The 16,605-nt window shown below is 40.5% G+C and overlaps 1 protein-coding gene across 1 annotated transcript in view; it reads left to right on the forward strand.

Annotated features, from left to right (window-relative positions):
- Positions 1–16,605, forward strand: part of LOC147316344 (uncharacterized) — a 101,507-nt gene that overhangs the window by 81,431 nt on the left and 3,471 nt on the right. Inside the window, exons 39-53 of the mRNA XM_086259769.1 lie at positions 13–66; positions 554–598; positions 1,496–1,528; positions 1,678–1,722; positions 2,654–2,680; positions 3,798–3,851; positions 4,443–4,487; positions 4,825–4,869; positions 4,967–5,029; positions 5,465–5,500; positions 6,964–7,008; positions 7,506–7,649; positions 9,980–10,046; positions 10,144–10,272; positions 13,319–13,396. Coding sequence (XP_086115895.1) covers positions 13–66; positions 554–598; positions 1,496–1,528; positions 1,678–1,722; positions 2,654–2,680; positions 3,798–3,851; positions 4,443–4,487; positions 4,825–4,869; positions 4,967–5,029; positions 5,465–5,500; positions 6,964–7,008; positions 7,506–7,649; positions 9,980–10,046; positions 10,144–10,272; positions 13,319–13,396 — 910 coding nt within the window. The remainder of the gene's footprint in view (positions 1–12; positions 67–553; positions 599–1,495; positions 1,529–1,677; positions 1,723–2,653; positions 2,681–3,797; positions 3,852–4,442; positions 4,488–4,824; positions 4,870–4,966; positions 5,030–5,464; positions 5,501–6,963; positions 7,009–7,505; positions 7,650–9,979; positions 10,047–10,143; positions 10,273–13,318; positions 13,397–16,605) is intronic.

Here is a 16,605-nt window from a genome sequence, read left to right on the forward strand (position 1 = left end):
TTCTGTTTGCAGGGACTCATGGGTCGACCAGGTCCAACGAGCCAGCCTGGACCCAAAGGAGATAAAGTAATGTTTTTACTATTTCTGTATTTTTCTGCATACCACAGGCAGAGTGCACGAATTTCTGGATTTTATATACAGTGTATTGTCAGTGGGAGCGCACATTAAATGACCTGCTGGTTACATGAGTGCTTTCAGCCACTGCTTTAAAACCTGCGGTAAATTGTTTTGACAGAGTATATTAATGAAATTGCACTGTCCTCTTGTTTCCATGTGTGGTATCATGAATCTTAAAGACAGATTCATAAAACAGAAAAACAAAAAAACTGCAGTTGATGAATACTTGAAAATATTAAATAATTTAAGATTTTCCCCAAATTTTAATATATGCATCAAAGTGCTAGAGAGCAGATAGACGTTTCATGAGATTCTTTTTTGTTTCCCAGGGTCGGCAAATGAGATTCACTTGATTACATTAACATGGGACTGTGGCTGATAAACATTTGCATTTTCACAGACATGTTTAAAAATTCCTCTGGCTTGTGTTTGGCAGGGAAATGAAGGACCTCCAGGTAGACCAGGGCCTCCAGGGCCTCCGGTAAGTTCCTGGTGCCTCAACAAGTGCTATCTGTTGATAATAAGTCTCAAAACCTACATTAGGGTAATAGATTACACATTATTTTGTTACTGGCACTTTATCCTTTTGGAAACACTCTTATGGTTAGCGAGTTAAATGCATGTCCTCAGCACTTATGTTTCCTCAGTCTAACAGTATTTATTGTATCAGGAAAAGCATAAATGACAAACAGGTACAAATACGATGAAATCGTCACGACCTGCACGCTGGCATTGAGTTATGTTTCTTTCCTTTAAAAGGAAAGTGAGTAAGCGCTTCCAAAGGCAAATCTATAATTCATCAGCTGTCCCCTTGAACCTGCCTTGCCCCCCTCCCCTCACACCCTGGCCTCATAAACTGCAGTCTGGGAGGACAAGAGATGGCTCAGTGGCCTGAAAAGGGCACGGGTATTCACTTGCTTCTAAATGAGAACCTTGACTCCTTCTACGTTTACAATAGCTGCCCTCTATCAATCTATCATGGGAAAAACATCATTATATGTTCTAATACTATACAAGAAGAGCAGATTACCTAGTTCTCATACCCAAATCTTTTTAATCAGTGTGCTCTTTTGTATTTCTGAGGCACTCGTCTTTTTGGAATTACGACTGGCTCAAGGATTATTAAGTCTACGCTTCTCTATGTTTTTTTTCTCCTCTTTTCACTTCTCACTCTTTCCCGCACTCTCTTCTTTTCTCTCTCTGTAATCACCAAATGAGCTATTGATCTCTCTTATGTAGCTTTTAAGGGCTTAGCAGTGTATAACTGCTTCAGACCTACTGTACAGTTTTCTGTAAGGACTCCCGGTGCCTAGAACTTACATTCAATGAAAAGAGCCTCTTAGAGAAGATGTCTGATTTACTCTGGGTTGTGTTGTAGGGCAACGGAATGGGCAGCCTGTACAAGCCACAGGTAAAGATTTTAAAAAACTTCAGATCATTGTCATTGTGATCTTCTGAATGCATGGTGCTGTGCAGAGCCTTAAGTCAAATTTGCTAGAAAAAGATTCTGTGCTTGTTGTTTTTGGCCCGTGTTATAAAATATAAAAAAATTCTTTGCAGAGCGGTGGAGCTATTTTAGGACCCCCTGGAGCTCCCGGTGCTCCGGTAAGTATAATCATTGTTGTGCCTGAAGCAAATCCTTTACACTGAATTGTGGAGTAACACTAGCAAACAGGCATGTGGATACTGTCTGAGCTGCAGAGCCTGGGAGAGCTGAATAACAAATAGCCTGACCAGCCCTCTGGTGTTATCTTGGCTTCTAAGGCTATTATATCACAGTCAATCATGCTCATTGAGATCTGGTGGTTGGTGAAGGCCAAGAGGCTTCCTGACTCTCAAACAGGTGCCTCTTATCCACCCCAGGACACACAACATCATTGAAATGCAAAATGGACTTAGAAGTTCGGCTGCTCTGCACAGTGCCAAGCCGAAGTGACCCGATTTGCTTATCGGGTTCCCCCTGCTCCTCCTTATCAGACAGTTTGTAATCTTGTCCAGTCCTGAGAGACATTCAGTCACAGGCCCTGCAGGGATCCATCCACCAAAACGAACACTTAAGGTGGTGACAAAAAGTAGACACTCTGCTATCCCCAGTGCACAATGGACATGAGCCATAGCTACATCTTAAGGATGCTTCTCCCGGTACTGCATCCATCACAGGCCAACAGCACCACAGGAGCAATCTAAATAAAGGAGCATCTTCATCAGTGTTAAGGAGGAAGAGCGGCTCAATTCATCAATAATTGCTTGTGCTTATTAATGTGGAAAATTGCTGGCTGGTGTTGTTTTAAGCCTTTTTGACTGGATTATATGATCCTGATCATTTTAATTGCGCTTGAGACAATATTACACTATTAGCGTGATTTACACACAGAAAATAAGAGAAAAGGCAAGTAATAATGACTAATATAAATTTAAATGACAATAACATACAGTAACCACATGCCATTAAAGATGATATTTACGATTTTTATGGAAGCAGTTGTCACTTTCACGGGGGTAATATGTCCGCTCTCCCTCTCTTTCTCTTTTTAAGGGTCCCAAAGGAGATGAAGGACCTGCAGTAAGTTGAAGCTTTTCATCGTGGGCTATATTTTTTGAGGCATTTGGCTGTTTTTGTGCTCCTCGCAAAAAGTCAGAGTTGCCAGTTGCTTGCTATAATTATTTCTATGGCTTTCTACTGGATAAAATAAGTCAATACAGCCTCAAGCCCGAGCACTTAACCACTTTCAGAAGAACTCCAACACACAGAAAAAAAAAATGATCTCGACTCCTACAAATATGAAACCTTTGTACCATATTGTCTTGCCAGTGGGAACCCACAAACCCTCACTGCACTTCAAATGCCCATCCCCCAAACTCTGACGCCTGAAAACAGTCCACACAGACATGGGAATCATCCATTTTTCTCGGGCCCAGTTGCATTTTTTTAAATTTTCTTTATTTTTTGTTTTGTTTCACAGTGATTTTTCACTGGCATGTTAATTTGACATTTTAATAAATTGCTCAAGCGTCCGCAATGCCTTGGTGGAATTGCCCCAATCCGTCTCACAGCTGATCCTCTGGCTGGCCCGCTCTTCCCGTAGCCTGAGTAACGTATTCGTGACAATCTACATGTGTGACAATTACCTGGACAATCCGTCTGTGTCAGTGCCGGTCGCCCCTCTATTCTGTGTAATGGCATTTCTCCATGGCAGCGCGAGCAAGATGAGGTGGATAGAGGCCATCACTTGCTTTACCACTGGGAATGGCTCTCTATTTTTAGTGAAGAAAGCAGGTGTGATTGTGATTGTCAAATGGCTTTCGTTTTTCTAATGAATATAAAGCCTTCAAGGTGTGACAGCATGTGTCCTAGGTCATTTGAAGTATTGTCCTCTCAATACCTGACCGAGATCATCAAGATGAGAGTGGGAAATGTGTAAAATCTTGGCCCCTGCAGAATTAAATTTATTCGCCTTCATCCATTTTTGATCTATATCTGCTCATTTATGCATGATGGTCGCTTTATAATGACACTTGTTACCTTCCAGTCGCTTATCGCCAGCCTCACTCTAGGACTGTGAGACAGAAATAACCTCATTCTTGGTTGGGAAATGGGGAAAGCGAGGAGGCTTGGGGGTTTTTTTTGTTTGTTTGTTTTTTTGTCTTAACATAACAGTTGGTGTATTTTTATCTCACAGGGGGAACCAGGGCCCATGGGATTACCTGGGCTTGAAGGGCTGCCGGGTGCTAAGGTAAACGTCAAGATACAAAGTTTTCACGATGACCGCCTGTTAAATTCTGAGAATTCCACATTTTTCTGAGCTGGAGCCAAAGTATTCATGTAATAATTAATAATTTGCACAATTACTTAATGAATTTTCCTTCATTAAAAAAAAAAAAGTCCTAGAGGCATCTTTTCATAACTTCCTGCCTTTTCTGTGCAGAAGTGTTTCCACTGATTGGCGGTGTGTGACTGTGTGTTTTGTGGAAGGTTGATGGGGGTGGAATATTTCAGTTTCTCTGACATCCAGAGTAATTTATCCTTTCAGGGCCTGCTGTCAAAGGTTTGACATATGCAAAGCATTTGCTGTTGAAATATGAAGATCTTAAGGAAGTCATTTATAATAAATATATGTGTGTGATTTTTCTGAGGAGATATTTATAGTTTTTTATTAAGTGTTTCAGATTTTTGCATTGCACTTGTCCAGACACATAGCAGCCCAGCAGCTTTCATTATACGGAGTTTCTGATACCACTATCTGTGTGTCTGCTTGATGTGACAGTGATTTATAGTATTCTTTATGTTATGTGTACATTATCTACCTAATATGTTGTGCTTCCAGGGGGATATGGGTTTGTCTGGTCCACCAGGGATGCTAGGTCCTCCAGTAAGTCCTCCATTTTTTAAAATTAATTTAGGACATACTTCTCTCTGATCAGTCATTTATGTTATTTAAGCCTCTGGCAACAAGTCAGTGATGTTTTTTTTAAAGTAGACAGAATAATAGCTCTCAATTCCTATAGCACCAAACTATTTCGATTAATAATGCTGCCTTACACCTGCAGTCTGTTTGTGCAGTGTTTTGTTGGGAAGGTTTCTTTTGTGCAGCTTTTGTATGCTGGTCTCTGTATTTTAAATGGAAGGTTACAGGGGTGCTGTAGATATCACACTATCGAGGACCTGTCAAACACGGTCTGTTCTTTTCCCATACTTGTGATTGACAGGGAAAGTCCGGCGCTCGTGGAGAGCCAGGGATCCCAGGAGAGCCGGTGAGCCTGAGCCTCTAACTGTCTTTGAGCTGTCAATCTGTGCGTCATTCCTTTGTCACTGCCGACTGACACATTGGCTGTCTCTGTTCTGTGACAGGGTGAGAGGGGTCCGCTGGGAGAGACAGGATTCCCTGGGCCCGAGGGACCCCAAGGTCTTCCTGTAAGGATGCTACACAAATTCTGTCGCTCTTCCCTTAATATTATCACTACTAGATGTTGACAAAGCACCTTCCAATAATGTCCACACTAGAAACAGCGCTATTAAAACATGGCCGCATAGTTGTTTTACCATTGTAGTGTGTGTCTGGAAGAAAAGCAACACGATTCAAGGACAATATGAATAAAATACATATGTTAGCTTCCGCTTGTCCTGTAGATGATTACATTGCTCCACATAATTACCATCAGAGATGGTTTCTGTAATTTTCCCTGTAAGCGCACAATGGAACAATGTTCGCACAGCAATCAGGATCATTATCCCTTGGTTGAGATATCTCATTAACTGTGGAGATTAATAGGAGTGCAACAGTGCTGATCCAATCGAAGGCGGGAGCTGATACAAAATGTCTTTGTTTGTGTTGCGCTTCTTGAGCAGGGGAGACCTGGAAAAGATGGAACTCCAGGATACCAGGTGAGTTGTGCGAACGCGTCGCAAATCCCCTTATAGAAAGTGCTTTACATCAGCCAAGCTACAGAAAGATGGCACAGCAGATTTTTATCCCCCCTCAAGCTACAGCGTGCTGACTGCATTAAAGCTATTTGCATATTTGAGATTTTAACGATTAAAAAAAAAAACCTAAATGGAATCCTGCAGATTTAAGGCTTTGTTGACTTTTAGTCTTTTCACCCTCATTATACAGTTAATGCTTTCAGGCAATGATAAAATGTTTGTAATAGAGGGCAGTAGATGCTTCAGATTAAATATGCATTTTTCTGCCTGATGAACCTGGCCAAAATGGAAATAAATATGCATAAAAGTCTACTTTTATGTACCTGATCAAATCTACACTGTTTACTACATAATCACACAGAATGGTCTCACAGTATGGGCTTGAATTGCCATTCACTGCACATTATACAATCTAATACCCAAACTCGATTGACTATGATTATTACAGCTTTTCTCTGATTTACAATTTTTTTTTCACCTTACACCTTAATGACAGCCCAAGTACTTTATTGTTTTTTTTCCTTCCATTTGTTCATAATCTCAGCATCACACAGAGCCTTTCTATAGATAGGCACGACTTTTTGGTGGGGCAACAGTGCCATCTAGCAGATGGTATAGTTGCCTTCTTTAGCAAAATTCCTTGCACACTGCTTTGAGGTTTAATGTAATGCTCAGGGAAGCACATTTCAGTGGGCAAGATGATAGATTTAAGCCTCCCATCAGGCAGCGGGGAATACAGAGTACTGCAGATTAAAGCAGGCAGGGGAGAACGGCATCACAAAGCGATGCCCGCTTCAAAAACCACATCATGCCAGATTGTCTTTTGCATGGCTCCTGTAATCCAGCAGGAAATTGATACAAAGATGCTCCCAAATGTATTTCTGTGAGCAGAGTAAAGGGAAGCAATGAGGAGTGACAGAGAGGGACTGGAAGACACAAGATGTTGTGACACGAAACCAGAGACAGGTATTTTCTCCCTGCTCCTCTGTACAGTAGAGGCAGCTGGTGGGAAGGCGTTCATCATACAAACCAGGAGTGATGCAGAGGATCCGTGACATTGCAGAAGGTGAAACACTATACGGGGAGGAATTATGCCTGAGCTGAGTAAGACGCAATCAGTGCAGCGTCAACTGAAAAGCGTGCATTCCTCAAAGTCAAATAATTCATAAGAATCCTCTGCAAACATCGCTTATAGTGGATTTAACAGAAATTCAAATGAACAAATTCCAAATGAACATAATAGAATGACTGAGTGTTGCTCGCGCCCTTACACAATCCCAAACATCAATGCTTTGTGTGCAGCTACTAAAAAGTTTCAGGGTCAGAATAATTTCCTTTTACTGTTTCACTGCCTTTTTTTTCTTCTTACTCCTCAACAAAGACCTCAACTATATAACTATATTTTTTCCTTTTTCCTTTCTAAGGGAGCTACAGGTAGACAAGGAGAACGAGGATCCAAAGGAGAGCGTGTAAGCATTCCTCTTTTCTTAAAAGGAAGCTATTTTTGTGACTCCAACTATAACACACAACAAAAAGATTTTGATGAATAGTAATGAATAGTAATGAAAGTCTTCACTTCAGCACAAATATGACTAATCCCCACAAGCACATAAGCGCTAGATAAAGGCATTTAACGCTCAGTGCAGTTTGCTATTGTGTTTGCAAAAGCTTGGTCACACTTCCACAGTAATCTGTTGCAAACGCCTTTAATAGAGGATGCAAAATGAGGTTTTAGCTTTATGTTTGGCAGCAGAACCCCAGGACCAGTAACTAACTGGACACATTAGGAGAAATGGGTCATTGTGCACAGTATGTAAAGTTACAGCGGGACCTGAAGATTATAGTGACACTGATGCAGCTTTTTCTAGCCAGGAGTGGTAGCTGTAGCACATTCACATGTTTGGTGCCTCAACATCATACACAGGTGAGATATATCTGAGCTGCTACTTTTTTTTTAATGCTACAGGGTGATCCAGGAATTCCTGGAGAAAGAGGCGTTCAGGGCGAGAGGGGTCGCCCAGGAGAGCCCGGCCAAATTGGACCCATCGGTACCCAGGGGCAAAAAGGTGATCCCGGCCCTCCAGGACTCCTGGGGAGTGAAAGCCTCCTGGTGAGTTGAAAATTTTCACCGTAAACAAAGACAACCCTCCCAGATAATTAAAAAGCTTTACCGGGCAACTCGTTCCTTTGAGTTACCACCTCAGTTCTCATACACTGGGGGGGAAATGGTGTAGCTACAGCTTTCTGCATGAAACATCAAACAAGGCAGTGCAACGGGAACTTGCTGTTCTCTTTCTGCTCAGCGCTTCCCACTCCTGATCATCTAGGCGCAACAGAAGGTCAGAGAGGGAGTGAGACGGAAACCGAAAGAAAGACAGATATGTGGGCGTGCCTGGAGCTCTGCAGAGCAGCGAAAACACCTCCATCTGTCACAGACATTTTACACTTACTATATGCAGCCGCAACCGTTATATAACACTCACAGGGATGAAAAACTGTTCTGAATGCAAAGATTTGAGGTCCAGGGATACTATTGTTTGGCTTCCTAACTGGTACGGCACAAAAAAGCACCAACAATCCAGCTGAGAAAGGTTCACACAGCGTGTGCTGTGCGCTGTGCGTACGTGCTCTATGCATGTATATTATTTCTTTATCCTTCCATACATATGGAGGCAAATAGAGCCAGTGTGACAAGTTGCACTTTCAGTCTAAATAGGCAGTGCATTACTTCAGAATTGGAAATAAAGTAACACCACTTTAAAGCTATAATACCAAATTTAATATTCGCCTGCTGAGTTTGGGTTCAGACGTTATATTAAACTGCAATGCAAGGTAGGCTTTCAAGTCAGGAGGAAGCTTTAAAAGCTGAATTTAAACTGAATGACTCTGCCCTGCTTTTTGTCGAGTTTGGTTTGAACAATCTGCGTAGAAGAAATGTTTTATTTAGTAAATGTTCCAGATAGAGATGGACCGATCCGATATTACGTATCGGTATCGGTCCGATACTGACCTAAATTACTGGATCGGATATCGGAGAAAAATAAAAAATGTAATCCGATCCATTAAATATCACGAAAGCACCTCACAAAACTTGCAACATGCCGTAACTCACCTCAGAACGTTAGCACGTCGGAGCAGTATGCATCACGTGATAGAGCGGCTGTGGCATGCGGGACCTGTGGGTGGTCTGGATAGCATTTGGAGCTTCGCTAGCAACCCCGCATTTCATCTCCGACAAAGTTATCCCGAGAGAAGTAAAGCAAGTGTGTAAGTCCATCTCTGAATGTTTGTAAAGCATTCCTGCGTTAAGCTTAACAAACTTCTTGCTGCTACTTCAATCATGAAACTGCTTAACGATCAGCTGATCGGCTTTTCTGTCGGGAGTACGTCTCTCTTGTTTGCTTTTGGCCCACTTTGCACCAGAAAGAGGAAACCAGCGGCTGAACAACAGCAGCACGTTTAAGCTTGATCAGCTGTTGTTAGAATTTATTTAATATTACTTTCTACTCGAGGATCTTTTTCTACGTAGCTGACGCTGGTAACTGTGCAGGGGCGGATCTAGCAAAGTTTAGCCAGGGGGGCCGATAGGGCATTAACAGGGAAAAGGGGGCACAAAGACATACTTTTCTTTCTTATTCTCATTTAAAATGTCTAGCTTTTAATAAATAATTATCTGACAGCCAAAGTTTTAATTTGATGCAAAATGAATAGAAGTCCATTACTGTATATAGTAACTATTAAGTCTAATCCTAGTAAGCTATAGTACTTTTTCCTTTGTGAAGGTACCATCTGTGCAGTCTGCAATTTTGTTGAAGAAAGATGTTGAATCTATTTAATATTTCTTGAAAAATAATTGATTTCTGTGCATTTTTTTTTTCCACACTGCATCAAATTAAGGTTGATTACGTCGATTAAGCATCATGAGGTGGAGCGTGAGGGGTGGTTCCCTATTTTTTATTTATTTATTTTTGTTGTTGCTGGGAGTTGGAACCCTATTAGTTAGGTTGCTTAATATTTATGCTAAGTACTCTTTAAAATACCAGAATAGGGAGGATGGTGTAGGTTTAAGTTTATTAGATTGATCAGTATTGCTGAACTATAAATATTTTTTTTGGATACAGGTATAACAGAATAGCTTTAGTGTAGTTGTTGTTTTAAACTTGAGTATGAACTTATACAAAATGCAGCAAGATATTTAAAAAACAGTTTTGTTGATTAAAAAACACTATATCGGATTCATATCGGTATCGGCAGATATCCAAATTTATGATATCGGTATCGGTATCGGACATAAAAAAGTGGTATCGTGCCATCTCTAGTTCCAGATATCCACTTAATTATCATTTTTACTTGTATCTTTTTATTTTTATTGTCCCTTAATTGCTTTAGTTTCTCTTGTTAAGTGTTAAAATAGTGCTTTATCGCTATTTCCGCTCACAGGATGACTCCAGCTTTACAGAGGAACTCCGGATGTTTATCCGAAATGAAGTATCGAGGATTTTTGAAGGTAAAAAAACAAAAAAACTGAGTTTATTTTAATTAGTTTGGAGTACTTTTATTTTTTGTGTTGTGTTACCTCTAAGCATTCTTCTCTTGCTTCACAGAGAAGCTTTCTAGCAACAGCGGGCTACAGAAGACACCTGCAGGCATCTTAGCGTCGCAGATCCAAGGACCTCCTGGACCTCCTGGAAAGGATGGATTACCGGGCTCACCAGGAGAGCGTGGACCTCCTGGTAGGATGGCAGGCGGAACGGCTGCACCTTAATGCCACTGCTGGAAAAATACTATAATTTAAATATGAATGAATGAATAGAAATAACACTTGTAAAACCTGATTGCTGTTAATGAAACATGATTAACTTTAATTTATTTAATGAAAAGAAATTATATATGTACTCCTATAATTACTTCAGCAAACACACCGTGTGGTTTACCGAACCATACATTTAGCCAATTATATTTTAGAGAGGAAAGCGTCACATTTTTGTGAGATGCACCCTGTTGGTTGGCATCTCGTGTTTTTGTGATGTTGATTTGAAATGTTGGAGACTGGCTGGATTAGAGTCGGGCTTACACTTGCACTTTGTGCGGATTCATGGGTATTTCTCTCTTGCATAGACCCATATATCAATGCAGACTGAGGGGCGGGGAGCAGAGGAAAGGCCGGGAGTGTGGTGCACAGCGGCTCTCTGGGAAATATGAAGACAAACGAAGAATTGGCTGTGAAAAAGAGAAAGTGTTATCAATGTGGACAGGAAAGAACCTCAGTATTGATACCTCACTCCAGGAAAGAAAGCCCCTAAAATGCAAAAGGAGCGTAGTCAGGAAAGAGGGTTGACATTCTTTTATCAAACTAATACAAATTTCTGACTGCTCATACAACACTAATGGTTTGCCGGTGCAGGCTTTGTACCTCAGACTTGCTTAGATTTGTACTGTGTCCGCAGCAGAACTATGGTATCGTGACTTTTAAAGAGGAGTGATTTGATTGTGTTGGTGCAGATCAAAAGCACCGCTGCATTGGCCGTTCTCTTTGAGCTTTGTTATCTACCTCACATTATTCAAGACCATTTACATTTTAACCCACTGCTATGATATAAAGGGCTGCTTTCATTCACGAATGTCTCCAAATTAGCCAGCTACTCAACTCTAAATATTTGTGCGTTAATGCCACTGGCGTTTACACATGTCTTGGACTTTATTTTGCTTGTTTTGTTTTTTTACGCTTCCAAAAAAAAGTGTTTTATAGGTGATCTTTAATGCAGCTTTGCAATAAATATTTATTGAAAGCAAAGAGGAAAGTTATTTCCCTTGATAATTCAGAAATTCAACAACTTCTTAATTTTTTTTTCTTTGTTGACTTGGGCCTTGAGAGTTTGGGGTAATATTTCCTCATTATTTCTCGTCATCCTCCGCTGGAGACTGTGCTCCTCTGGAATATCCAATTTGACTTCTTCTCCAATATGCCGAAATGAATTGTTTATGGAGAAAAATAACCCCTCTGTTGAGTTCACAGTTTTTTCTTTTCTTCCTTTCTTCTGTCTTTGGTGTGATTTCACATGGGTGAAAGTCTCAAGCTGTTAAGAGAACGCCCATAGGGGCTCATGCTGGAGAACACCATTTCTTTATTTCCTACTTTGTTGTAATTAAGTGCTCATTTGTGATTTATCGTTCACTTTTGGGATCTTCAGAAAGTTTCTCTTTGATGAAAGCCATTGTGCTCAAGTGCATATTTCATCAATTTTGCTTCTTTTTTTGTGTTCTTGTTTTAACATTTGTTTTGTATTTCAATGCATTCTGTGTAACATTTATACTGAGTGAAACAAACATGTCTGTAAACTCTGTTTGAAAGCTGCTCTGTTCTTCCTGTGAGATGGACATATCAGTAAATAGAAAGAAAGTTGTTTTTTTTTCTTTCTTTTTTGTAAGACACGGTACGATTAAGTAGATGTGTCTTTTAATATTGTATACAACAGCGTACAACAGGTGCAGGTTCAATGAAGCATGAAAAACCACTGTTTGCCAGTATTATATTTTGTTAACTTACTTTGTCCATTAGTGCCCCAAGACACAATTTGTTTTCAACTAAGTACGCAGTGTGGCATTTTTCGATTTATCAGACTGCACCAATCCACCGTGGCCCCCAAGCTTATTGCCCTGTGTGCTATTCAGAAATTTTTTATTTATTTTTTTTGCTCAAGGTACAGTGCACTTTTCTCCATGGAACGTCTCCTGCCTGAATGAATGCCCCGGGCTCTGTGAGTGTTGAAAGAAGTCTCATTATTGTGGCAATGTGTGGATAGCCCCCCTTTTTTTATTTCTTTGAGATTCAGTTTTGGAGCATTCATAAGCCTTTTTTCTGAGATTTTCTCTGACATGTAAGCGTTGGAGCGTTTCCCCTTTGGGCCAAGCAGTGAAATGCTTGATACTCCTGTCAATGTTTCTGATGCACTCCATGCAGCCACTGGTTGTGAGACTCCATTACTTTAAGTGCCTCGTGGGGAAATATTTTTTGCAGCCTCTCAAATTCTTACTTGGTATGCTGCTGTTTTGAACTGTAGACGTACTGGTTTTTGCATGCAGTGAAAAAGCCCTTGAATAATATGATTGTTTGCATACAGTTAAAAGCAACCGCCTGCCTGGTCTGACTTGAAGATGCGCGAATGCTTTGAATTCTCTTTTGACACACTGAGCATGCTCACAGTTTGTGTTCTTTCTTGGAGGTACTCAGGCAGCAGCCAGTCTCCAGCATAGGACAGAGTGAACATAATGAGCATCAGAGTAAAGCGTCTGTCATGAATAGCCACGATTGTTTGCGATCCTTTGACTTGGCCTACCTTTCCACTCTCTGAATGCCTTTAGTGACCCACGTGTCTGATCTCTGATTGTTAAAAGCCTCTTGTCTCTGTTTTGAAATCGTCAAAGATGTGATGTGTGCTGTTGTTAGAAAGCTGCACAAATCCACAATGCAGTTGTCTGTTTCCACTTCACCTACTAAGGGTGCATCTCTCAAAATAAGTGCATACTTGATACCTGACACTGCTGTCATCCTGATTATACATAATCGAGAAGCTGTGCAGTGTTATTAGGAGTCCGTTGACAAATAAAAAAGTTCCACAAGTGTGTCCTCATTTTGACACTTTGTCGTGCTTTGGCATTTGTACTAATCTTACTAACTGTAATTCAAACTGTGTAGAGATGGCACCACAACAGGACTGCTTTAAGTTTGTAGTATTTGTTTTCTCAGCCACAATGTTGTGTGTGTGTTTGTGTCCACAGGAATCAGGGGTCAGAAAGGAGAGCGAGGCCAGCTTGGACTGGGGTTACCAGGAGATCCAGGACCCACGGGGCCACCAGGTAAGAACACCTTATGAGTAGAGCCGTTTTAGTTTGAGTGTTTAATTTGATATGCTGTGCAAAATTCTTTATCCACCCCTCATTTGTTAGTATTTTGCTTCCAATGAGTCTTTCTGGTCATTTTTTTAAGTGTTCATGAGCAATAGTTTCCAGGCTTTCTAAATCCAGCAGGCATCTTGGCTTTTTTTTTTTTTTTTTTACATTGGAGACTTTATCTATATAATACCTTACACCATCACCAGCAGTTTTACAGCAACTCTGAAACAAAGAACAATGCGTAAAGTCAAAAGGGTCAATTAAAGTGCTGAACATGCAGAGAATTACCACCCATCTCTGCTGTTCTCCTCAGTTCTATGGAGCATTTTACTGTCTTTAAGCTCATTGTTTTAGTTTTATGGACTGCAGAGTTACTGTTTTTGTTCCCCCTCACCTCTATCAACATTGTTTCAAGCCACAGTCAGCAACTGGATTTAGCATAGCTCATCATATACTGATTGCCTCTTTTGACACAGTCCTGCGTTTTTAAAATGTTCAAATAAGAAAGTGTTTTAATTGAAAACTCTCACTAACCATCAGTCATATACTAATAAAATGGCAGAAACTATGCTATTTGCACCTATGTATAAGGGCACTTCTGAAAATTGCCCTCCTCGTGTTTTAATTATACAGCAGGTATTAAAATGATCAGGAAGAATAACCATTACATTGACCACCCCTCCTTTCGCCATTATTTATCAGGCTTTTTTAGCTGCCCCCAAGAAGGAAAGAAATGCGCCAGGGCTGAGTCAAGTCTCCAGCCTTTAATTCTATTTCAGCCTTCATTTGGTTTCTCAGCATGTTAGAGTCAACTTGGCTTCTAGATTGCATTATGTTCTCAAAAAACCCTGTGCTCCTGCGACATAAATAGGACCCCAATAGAGGATGAATTTGGCGGTGAAAGAAAATGACTTCCGCTCTATAAAATGAACTGCTTGGTGTTGTCGTGAACAAAAGGAGACAAACCAAGATGTCAGCATGTCCTTTGTCGTGCAAAATAACTAAAAAAAAACCCAAACCTCACCATATCTTGATGGAAGATGAGGAGTGGGGTTAACTTGCTGATTTTCAGCCTGTGACTGTAGGAGTGTATGTATGCACATAATGCATGTGCAGGGGAAAGATATCTTGGCTGTAGCTCCACTGGAGAGGACAAATCACAGCTTTTGAAAGACATCATCTCTGTAGGCACACAGTTATAAGAAGCACCTGCAGCTCAACTGGTTGGGGGTTAGAGTTAAGCTGTAGTCACGTCTCAGGAAGACCTTGAAAGTGCTTAAACTAAGTGCTATCAACGAGCTGGCCCACTCCTCTGGTTTTCCTGGTGGTATTCTTGACACTAGCCGTACATAGAGCAGGTTCCCCTCAGACTCAGACTGGGATATGTGAGTCACGTAAATGAAATTTGCACAGCTTTGATTTATCAGTTATAATATAATAAATACATAAAATAAAGGGTAAGAAATCTGTCTGGCAGGCTCCACAGGTCGATGAATCAAGGCACTTCTAATTAATCAGTATTTTCAAGTTGTTGGGTTTTTCTTTTTGAGAAGTGACCTCATACTGTAGTTGCTATCTTTGCCTCCACGTGTTCGTTCCCTGATGTGCTCTGATGGTAATTAGACCTGAAGGTGCTGCCGTTGGAGTGCATTAGTTCTGAATTGTGCCAAATTAGCAGGGTAAAGCTATCAGCTGTACAAAGCCACTTAAACTTGTTGTATTAACAAAGAGAATTAACAAACTGGAACATAAGGTACTTTAGATGATTAGGGTTTTTTTTCCTGTATCTTTCCACCGCCACGATACTGTGGATAGTTTGTCTGAGCACTTAAGCAGTAGATGGATGTGGCTCTGATGGAAAGGGCAAGTTGTGTTTTTGCAGGGAGGTAAAGGACAAGGCAGTACCTGCAATTCTCTTTGTACAAACTATAGTGGAGGCAAGGCTCCCTCGAGCTGTGAATGGGTTGACTGATGTAATGGACACTCCTGTGGCAGGACTGCAGTGGAGGGCTTGTTTTTGTTTTTGTCTCTTGTCTTTTTTTTTGCAGGCTTTCTGAGAAAGAAGGTGTTATTCTTGGTGTTGTTTTCGTATATGAACAATATACGAGAGACCATGAAGCAATGCAGACCGCTTTGACACTTCAGCAAGCTGTTGCTAAGTAACATGAGATACTAATGTCTCATCGGCCGCGATGACCTCACCATATCAGACAGCGAGGATGTGTTCTTCCTCTCTCCTCCATTCTCATTACAGAGAAACCGGAGAATTCATTAATTGTAAATGAGATGTCCTCAGTTCTGAATGATCCTCCAATGCAGCTATATAGTGATCTATTGATACTCACTGCAGTCCCACTTTGCATTACATCAGAGGAGCATTTCTCAATTAAATGAAAGTAAAGAAGAAGAAGAAGAACTGCGACTGTAATTACAGACTGATTTTTTTTTAATTGATTTTAAAACTAAACAAATTAAATGCAATTTCAAATGTTCTAAAATAAAAAGACCGTGTAGAAGCTGCACCTAATATTTGTTTTTTATTTTTAATTAGCCTTGCAATTAGTCTTTCACGCTTTGAGAAACTGGAAGCAGCAAACCTTAGAATGGCTGAGTCATTTTCTGATCAAATATTGACTAAATTAACTAAGCAGGAAGTTTTATCTCTTGTGCTTTGAAATGCTGATGAATAATTCTCAATAGGAATTGTCGTCTGCTTGACACTTGATTTCAAAGACACTGCTGGTTTAAAAAAAAAAAAAAGTATACATTAGTGAATATAAATGGAGCAGATCTGCTAACAAACCAAAGGTAAAAATCTGCCTGGTTCTTGTTTTAATTCTTCTAAACATGTGTACAAAGGTAACACTACCCTGGATACACTGGCTAACCTTTTTGCTTGTAATTTGCTTTTAAGTAAAATAAGAATACACAATTCCCCGATGCTTATTTCCAGTGGTGAGTTCAATTTAGGACTTGCAATACATTCACGATAATAAAGAAAAAGGTCCTGCTAGCCAGCCCGCTCGTTAGTCGAAGGAAATGGGGAAAATGCAACTTTAACAAGAAATGGCTTGAGAATAGTGATTTATCTTGGTGGTTAAAGCTGGCGGCTGGAAATACTTACAAAGCAGATTGCTCTGTGAATGGAAGGGGTTTCTTTGTCTTTGTTTTAA

Source organism: Aulonocara sp. 'chitande type north' Nkhata Bay, linkage group LG13 (genome assembly GCF_057382095.1).
Source record: "Aulonocara sp. 'chitande type north' Nkhata Bay isolate Kocher_YH1m ecotype deep benthic linkage group LG13, A_spYH_male_GT1.1, whole genome shotgun sequence".
NCBI classification, from domain to species: Eukaryota; Metazoa; Chordata; class Actinopteri; order Cichliformes; family Cichlidae; genus Aulonocara; species Aulonocara sp. 'chitande type north' Nkhata Bay.